This window comes from Melanotaenia boesemani, chromosome 8 (assembly GCF_017639745.1).
Source record: "Melanotaenia boesemani isolate fMelBoe1 chromosome 8, fMelBoe1.pri, whole genome shotgun sequence".
In the NCBI taxonomy this organism is placed as follows: domain Eukaryota; kingdom Metazoa; phylum Chordata; class Actinopteri; order Atheriniformes; family Melanotaeniidae; genus Melanotaenia; species Melanotaenia boesemani.
The window spans coordinates 6542619-6551777 of NC_055689.1; the positions used below are offsets into that span (position 1 = coordinate 6542619).

At 40.8% G+C, this 9159-nt stretch overlaps 2 protein-coding genes across 2 annotated transcripts; one reads left to right on the forward strand and one right to left on the reverse strand.

The window, feature by feature from the left end:
• Positions 1 to 867: 867 nt before the first annotated feature.
• Positions 868 to 4589, forward strand: LOC121643885 (leucine-rich repeat-containing protein 19-like). Its single transcript, XM_041991478.1, has 3 exons — positions 868 to 915; positions 3254 to 3431; positions 3517 to 4589. Exons 2-3 carry the CDS (start codon positions 3263 to 3265, stop codon positions 3903 to 3905), a joined length of 558 nt encoding a protein of 185 aa, XP_041847412.1. The 5' UTR covers positions 868 to 915; positions 3254 to 3262; the 3' UTR covers positions 3906 to 4589.
• Positions 4590 to 5567: 978 nt separating this feature from the next.
• Positions 5568 to 7405, reverse strand: tmem125b (transmembrane protein 125b). The gene has a single exon (XM_041991477.1). It carries the CDS (start codon positions 6786 to 6788, stop codon positions 6105 to 6107), a length of 684 nt encoding a protein of 227 aa, XP_041847411.1. The 5' UTR covers positions 6789 to 7405; the 3' UTR covers positions 5568 to 6104.
• Positions 7406 to 9159: the final 1754 nt, after the last annotated feature.

Genomic DNA, 9159 nt, shown 5'->3' on the forward strand with positions numbered 1-9159 from the left:
CCCACCCACACACATACACACACATGCACATACACACAAACAGTTAAAGGGAAAGTATTCCACAGAGTGGGAGCTGCAACAGAAAAGGGTTGGTCTCCTTTAGGTTTTAAGTGAGATCGAGGAACCTCCAAGATTGTCTAATTTGCTGACGGAAGAGCTCTGCCAGCGTTGAGGAAACCGGACATTTTCCTGGCTGACGTGTTTATTTGTGCCAACACAGTTTATTTATTGGTCTCACTGGTCTATAAAACTCATAAAACTCAGTATTTTAGTAGCCCAACACACACCGGGCAGCCCATCCAAGTTTGTTAACACCTCCCCCTTTCATAGCCCCTATGCTTGAATAATTCATCCATCCAAACAGCCAGCACAGAACTTTCTTTCCATAAAGCCTGTTGATCTGCACACACACACTGGGATGAATGCTGCTCTAATATCATCACTGTGCCGAAATATAGATGTTTATTTTAACATATATGTTGCCTTTAACATACTTTTTTCATGTTTGAATAGCAATACCAGAAATTCAGGTATTAGATGGCTGCTCTGGTATCAGAGTATGATGTGACTACAGTGCCACTGTCTGGCCTGACAGCACAAATGTAACAACTGGGGAAACTAATTTACTATCTCTGACCACACATTTTTCATAGCTGCTGTTTTGAAGCATTAAACTGTGAATTTATCTCAAATTCTGAGTGTAAAAGAGTTAAAAAGGAAGATACAGAATCCAGATAAATGATAAACCTGTTGAAGTTACCCATTAACGACACTCTGTCTTAAGGTGGTGGCATTATGGCATGCCTTCAACCTTTGCCCAGTAAGTGTCTTTATTATTTCAAAAGATGCGGAAGAGGAAGACATAAACACAAGTCAGGACTCAGAGACATCTGATCTATCAGCCCTTCTGTTCAGGTGGGTCTTTTTTCCACATTATTTTAACTGTTTTTGTCATTAGTGGAAGTAGACTCTTCTGTTTCTATGATTCTGATTATCTTGCATATGTTGTATAAATCATAAGACATCAGAGTGGTGCTAAACAATGTACCTGTATTGTTTAATAAGTGCTTCTTCATTTTGAAATGTAAAAGAAAAAACCTTACAGCTGTGATTCCACATATGTCTGATATCTCAGAATAAAAACAAATGAACTCAAACTGTAACATGTAGATTTGAAGCTTGTTTAAAGTTAATTAGTAATCAAGTCAGGCCTGTGCTGATGAACGTGACTCCCAAACATCATGTGACAGACAAACTGATGGTTGGATTATATTTTTAGGATTGTTGTTAACACAGGTCAGTGTAATGGTTGATGCACATCAGCTGTAGCTCTCCTTTCTCAGATCATCCATTTTATTCTCTGTCTCATTGTAAAATGTCCCCCAAAAATAATAATGTCTCTTATCAGTTGAATTTTAATAGTACCATTTCCACTTTCTGAAATGGATTCACGGGGTCAAGGTGGATTTCAGCCACAACTCAGCCGTCCTCGTCTCAGTAATGATCTGCCGCGGTTGATGTGATGATGATTATTATTATAAATACATTTGTGATTTTGTTAAAGTTAAAACAGGACCTGAAAACACAGAAACACAGAAACACTGAAGGCAGTTTGGTTAAAAAAAAGAAACTAAAACTATAACTGAATCAAAAACAGAAAGGTGTGTGAGTAGATGGAGGTGAACAGGAATCAGCAGGTGAGGCGAGTGAGGCAGAAGACAAAGTAACTGAGGCCCTCTGGTGGATAGAAAAGGTAGAAAAATAATTTAATTACCAACACCAAAAACTAAGCTGTGGGTTAGTTAAGAAGCAGATATGCATCCCCCAGTATGTAGACTCATTGATCGTTTTATTAGGTACACCAGTTTGATTATTTGATAACAGAAAAATATATCAGCCAATCACATGGCAGCAACTCTGTACATTAAGTCATGTACACATGATGAAGACGACTTGCTGAAGTTCAAACTGAACATCAATATGAGAAAGAAAGAGGATTTAAGTGACGTTAAACGTAGCATGATTGTTGGTCTGAGTATTTCAGAAGCTACTGATCTACTGGGATTTTCACACACCACCATCTCTAGGGTTTCCAGAGAATGGTCTGAAGAAGAGAAAATATCCAGTGAGCAGCAGTTATCTGGACCAGAATGTCTTGTTGATGTCGGAGGTCAGAGGCAAATGGGCAGACTGGCGGAACATGATAAAAAGACAACAGGAAATCAAATAAGTACTGGTTCCTACCAAGTTATGCAGAATAGCATCTCTCAAACACACAACACGTCCAACCTTGAAGCAGATGGGCTGCAGCAGCAGAAGACCACACCGGGTGCCTCCTGTCAGCTAAGAACAGGAAACTGAGGCTAAGCTGAAATCACCTCCACCTGCTTTCTAGAACATGACAATGAGTTCACTGGACTCCAACAGCCTCCACAGTCACCAGATCTCTATCTAGCAGAGCAGCTTTGGGATATGGTGGAACGGGAGATTCTTATCTTTGATGCAGCCGACAAACCTGCAGCAACTGTGTGATGCTGTCATGTCACTATGGAGAAAACCTCTGAGGAAGGTTTCCAACACCTTGTTGAATCTATGACACCAAAAATTAAGAAAAAGAGGGTCCAACTACCAAAGTGGACATAATAAATTTTGTCCAACGTTAAAAAACAATTCTGACATCTGGGTGTGTGATGGCTAAAAGACTAACTGTAAGGGCTTGTTTTTAGGAATGATTTCCATGGAAGAGGCTGGTCCCATCTGGACTTCAAAATTAAGGGAGAACAACAACCCTGTAAAACTATAGTGCGTATCGTTAGCCTTATAGCCTGAGATGCCTGAGTCATGCTTTAAAGTTTTATAGTCTTAGTGAATCGATAGCGTAAGGAGAGTAGAGTTAAGCAGAAAACGTAGGCAAGTTGCTGTGAAGAGTTTTACTGATACAATTCACAACTTTTCAGAATTTTTAACAAAATTCTATGGTAATGTAAATGGCTCATATCTCTTTGTTTGTCACTCTAATTGTGCCTGTTTACAGCGATAAATGTAGATTTTTATCCAAATATCTGTACAGGCATCCTTCAAATACTTTTTTTCTTTCTGTTTTTCATATCAAGTCCCACTTATGGCATTTTGAGATCAAAGTTCTGATTTCATTTTGCCTGGTAATAACATTTGCTCACTTCGTTATGTGCTTCACATGATCCTTAATAAATATAATCCGTCATGATGTTATTTCTCTTGTTTTCCCCCTTAGAACAAAGAGATGGGTCGGTGGAGCAGCTGCATTTTTGTGGCAGTTTTTCTGTGCTATGTTTTTATTAGAAATGCACATTCTGCCATTATATTTAAAGATGGTGAACTTAAAGGATCCCAGAGACATCTTTTGGTGGTGGAAAGTGATCAAACCACCACCAACGATACTGTGATTGGAAGTAAGTAACGAAAAGAAGCAATGGAGCTGAGGCTCACAGTTGCATTGCAGCTCTATAATTGTAATTATCTTCTGCTGTTTGTCAGAAACATCCAACCCTGATGATAGCCTAAAATCGCTGCAGTGGTCCTATCTGGCGGCAGGACTGGGGACAGTCCTCACCATCTCCCTCCTCATTGTAATGGCCGTCAAGTTTCGCCTTTTCCATCGCTTTCTGGCCAGCTACAGACACTCCCTGCTCGAAGAGACTGACGGGGTCAGCCAGTACGGTCGAGAGGAGATGTCTTTCCCTGACGTGTCAGGTCAGATAGGAGTAATCGGAGGGACTCGAAGGGGGCTGGATGATGATGACGATGGCTTCATTGAGGATAACTATATCCAGACTGGTGAGAAAGAGAGGGTCCAGAGAGAGAGCCAGGAAGAGGAGGGGGAGGTAGAAGACAGCGATGATGAGCTCCAGTTCACCATTGGGTGATCATGTAAAGATTTATTTTATTTAAAACTACTGGGCTGAAATTAAGAAAAAATTAAGAAAAAACAAACTGAATTTTTTCCTGCTTTTCAGCCTCTTATAACAAAAAGAAGCATAAACATCACAAGAGGAAGGTTAAATTTGAAGTGAGGCCTTGATTTGTAAATTCTCCTTCGTCTAATGACCAATGAGACTTTTTTTTATTATTCTTTGATGGAATTGATAAGTAAAGAAATGAATAAAACATCATGCAGTATATTTAGTACTTGTACAAGAGGAGACAGGTGGTGCTTTTGACTATACTGGATTGTTGTCAGAAAAAAAAGACCAAAAAAAGAAAAAGTATTGAATAAAGTTTCTGATTTTCCTGTTAAAAGGAGAAGAAAAAATGTTTTTCTCTTTTCACTGTGTTAAAATTGTTCATTTTAAAGATTAAATTAGTAATATTTTGTTAGAGAATGTATTATGCATTCATCAAGTTATATGTAAAGAGACATGTAACCATGTATAACTTAGCACAAAAAGTAATGAAATTTGTTTTTGGTGGATTATTTCTTTTTTAATAACAATGCTACTTGACAATAAATTTTATACTACTGGAAAGTCTGTTTATTTTCCTTTTAAATTGTGCCACATTTGTAAGGAAAATGCCCAATGGTGATTAACACTGCCGCCTCACAGTTAGGAGGTTCCTGGTTCAGTCCTCCTCCTCCTCCTCCGTGGAGTTTGCAGGTTCTCTCTGGGTACTCTGGCTTCCCCCCACAGTCCAAACATGTACTTCTTAGGTTAATTGGTGACTCTAAAATGTGAGCATGGACAATGCCACAGTGGTCAGTCGGTGTCTACTCTAAGCATCTGGTCTGTGCCACGATGTTGGACAACTTCAAGCTGGTGTTCTGCAAAACCAAGCTGCAGCATTATTTGGAAGGAGCAGTAATCTTTTAGCTAACGGAGGGGTGTCAAAGTCCAGTCTTAGAAAGTCACTATCCTGCAGGTTTTAGATGTTTCTGTGGTTTTGACACATCTGATTCAAATTAATTGTGCAAACTTGACAACAAGCTGTTGGATTAATTTGATTTGAATCAGGTGTGTTGGAGCAGGGAAACATCTTAAACCCACACGACAGTGGTTCTTGAGTTTGACATCCCTGAGCAAAGGGAACTTAGCATTCAGTTTGGAGCCCATCTCCAAATTCAATATAATGGAGGACGTCAGAAAACTAGCTAAACACAGCAAAAAAAACTTCCTCACCTCTTTCCTCAACCTTTCTGGACTCCTGAAGACACAGTCTTCTACAGATTTGCAGTCATGGGTTTGCTGAACGTTATGGCTGATGTCGCTCTACCAGACAATCAGGAAACAGACTGGACAGCCAAACTGGGGGGGTTTCCAGCAGCTAGGTGATGGGCAGGGTAAACACCAGACAGGTTCATCGCAGACCCCTTTTTGTCAAATGGATACATTTTTAAATTACCAATATGTCTTGTTTCTTCAGACTTCACTTATCCAAAGCCAAAAACACCAAAAACAGTCATAAGTTTGGCATTGGCTGAGAATTCATAGGCACAACCCACATAATCATTTCTGCTGCTCATCCCACAAATGCATTTTCCTAACAAATGCAGATCCATTTAAAAATAAACAGGCTTTCCAGCAGTATGATAACATAATATATTTACTACCAAGGAGCATTGTTACAACAAAGAAATAATCCACCAAACTCATTCACAAACTCACAAACTTTTTGTGCTACGTTATATAACTTCACTGTATATAATTATAATTGCACCTGGGAATCATTTGAGTTAGTGTTACTTTTGGCTGTGAATGAACAAGAAGTTAAACCATGTGACATGTTATCATCTTTGTTATATAGTCTGAATGATTGCTTGTTTGAGATTAAAATTTTTCAAACATGTTTTCTATTAATAAATGAATTCTCACTGAAACTATTTGAACATTTGTTTTAAGCTCACTTTGTCATCTTTTGTATAAGTTGCATTTTAGACTTACAAACACATACATCACAGTAAGGCTTCGCTTTGTTACACCTACTAAAAGTTCGTTTACAACCTTAATTATCCAGATGTTTTATTAAAAATCTCCAAAATCAATTCACTGATTTGTCGAGACATTGATCTGTTTCATGTTAATGGTACCAAAAAAACTGGAAAGGAAATGCGTAAAAGCCTTTTAATCCATTCAGATCAGACTAGTCCTGCTAGTAGACGTTTCTCTCCTGACTTGACTCATTTGTCCACTTGAAATGTTGAACACTTGGCTCCTCAGCCTCCTCGCTCTGTTCAGTCTCATCCTCCTCCTCCTCATCTGCTCCCTTCTTCTCTTGAGGTGCACCAGCATACTGTAGCCCACCACAGCTAGAGCCATGCCCGCCCCAGCAGCCATCAGAACTACACCAGACACCAACATTTCTCTGCTGTCTTGAGTCTGGCTGCTGATTGTGGCCACGCAGAGCAGCACCGTCCCACACAGAGCAACTGCCAGGCCCACAGCTAAAATCAGCGCCGGATCAGCTCTCCCACCGCTCTTCAGCTGGTCGATCCGGCGTCGGCTGTGCACGCAGTTCATGTCCTGGACGGCAGAGCTGAGGAGCTGCTTGAGCAGAACAGCGAGGGCCAAGAGGCAGAGGGTGGTGCCCACTCCGAGACGCCATTCCCCAGAGAGACTGGTGGTAGTGGAGAGGAGGCCAACGCCACCAAGGCCCAGCCCCATTATAAGAACAACTGAAGCACAGTAGCAAAACAAGGAGCGTCGTGGCTCGCTGAACCACCACAGCTCTACTTGATCTTCCAGGACCCGTCGCTGTGTGATTGTGGGGTCCAGAAAGAAACTTGGGGGGTAATAGAAGGTTTCCATCTCAGGCATGGCAGATCATCCACTCCGTCAGTTCAAAACTGGGCTTGCACCTTAAATATGCAGACTTTGGCTCAATATTTGGAACAAAACACTACAATCAGGACTATGCCATATAAAAATGCTTCATTTCAACTGACTTTCTTGGTGCTACAAAGTATCTCGTGTTGCTGTCCATCCCATCTGGCATTTTTGGTCAAAATATTACAGTATCTTCCTTGAAAAATCCCCCAGTTGTTTGGTTTCGTTTCATCCTCTAGGCTTGAAGAAGTCCTTCTTAAGAGGAAATAATCCACTTTGGAAGAAAAATTTCAAATAGTTAAGTATCCTTGTGTGTTTCATTGAGAGATGAAACTGGATGTGGATGGCAGAATTATCCTTATTCAAACTGGAGGCAGAAATTCATCCAGGTTCCAGTAATGCAGCGGCAGGGACTCCCATGGTGTAAAACCCCTAAGTGCTGGAGAAGTCATAATGACGTTTACGTAGCCCCTGCACACGTGTCTCCCTCAAGCCTTCATCACCACAGTGACTATATTGGTGTCTGATCAATAATCTGTGGTCTTTTTACATTCTCTACCCGAGTGCCAGGCAGAACAGACAACCATCCTCTCATCACACAGCAACTCCATCTTGTCTGGTTAAGTGGGAAAAAGACAGGTCACAATAGTAGTGTTGGATCATGGTTTGGACAGAGATTGGCGACAATGTCCACCGTGCCCCAGCACAGACAATGGGACGAACGATGAACACAATGACCGTGCTGCAGAAGGCGGGTGGTGGTGTGTGGGGGCTGTGGGGGCAGAGTGATGTCAGTGTGTGCTGATAATGGTGTGTCTGTGATCCTAAGGATAGCGTCATTCACACACTGAGCTGGCCTTATAGACGTGAAAGACGCTGTCCTCTATTAACACACCTGAAAATATGTCTTGAAAATATTAGTTGTGTTATTGGATTTAGATGGTCAAACTGGGTGTTTAGTATGTTTTAGAATAATTTATCAGTTTTCTCAAAGCCTTTTGGCAAAATAAGGCTAGTTGTTTTCCCTTTAACCAGTTTATGCAAGACTCTGTCTCCTAGCAACAAGCTTAGAAAATAAATGAAGCCTGGAAACTAATGAAGTAATTGTTGAACAGGTGTACAAATAAATTGCATAAAATTGTTTTTCAGTCAAAAATATGAGCCTGTATTTCCCTGAAAAACCTTTTGGCATTTTTAATTGTCACAGCAGGAGAAGCAGCGACAATTAACAACATTAGTCATGACTCAGTTTCCTGAAGCCTCCCGGAAAACTGTAGCACTGAGCCAGCCTGAGCAACAGCAGGCGAAGCCGTCATCAACACACCTATGTACATCCTGCAATTACATGTCCAAATATATCTACTGAGAAAAAGACTGAGCATGTTTTGAAAGAAGTCTGATATTAAGTGTTGGAGTTTGAAAAAGTTCTGCACTAATGTTTTTAATCTTGTAAATAGCGCAAATCTCAGTGTGGCAGCGTGGTGCACATGACAGGAGAGAGGAACTTAGCTCGGGTGGTGAGGAGAGCTCAGGGGATTGTGGGCCGCTGTCTACCAGATCTGGACGCCATCTACACCGCCCGAGTCTAGAAGAGGGCCCGACGCATTGCAGCCGACCCCACCCACCCTGGCAAAGTACTGTTTGTACCGCTTCCATCAGGAAAGTGATACAGGAACAATACAGTAAAACCACCACAAAAAGATTCAGAGACAGCTTCTTCCCCAGAGCTGTGAAAGCAACAGCCCCCCTGTAGTTCAACACTTACACCCATCCTACAGTACACACATCAAAGATTTACACCCTATCAGACACACACACACACACACACACACACACACACACACACACACACACACACACACACACACACACACACACACACACACACACACACACACACACACACACCTCCATCCTTGCACTTTGATGCACTTTATCCACCCTGTCAATATTACTGTCTGCTGGGAATTCTCTTATTTTCTGCAAATATAGAGGTGTTCTTATATCTTTTCTATATTTTATATCTTCATTTTTATACTTATGTGAGCTTAAGCAGAGATACTCCTCAAAATTTTGTTATGCTTGAATAATGTCAATAAAGATCTTGAATCTTGAATGTTGACAAAAACAGACCATCAAAAAAATACAAATACCAGCCACTTTATTAGGTACGCCGTTCTCATGCCATGACCACTTTTTTTCCTTCAGAACCATCTGTATTCTTGGTGTCATAGATTTAACAAGGTGTTGGAAACATTCCTCTGAGATTTTGCTCCAAATTGACATGACAGCATCACACAGTAACAGAATGTGCAGAAAAAACAAAAACACAAATTAACAAACAAACAAACAAACAAACAAC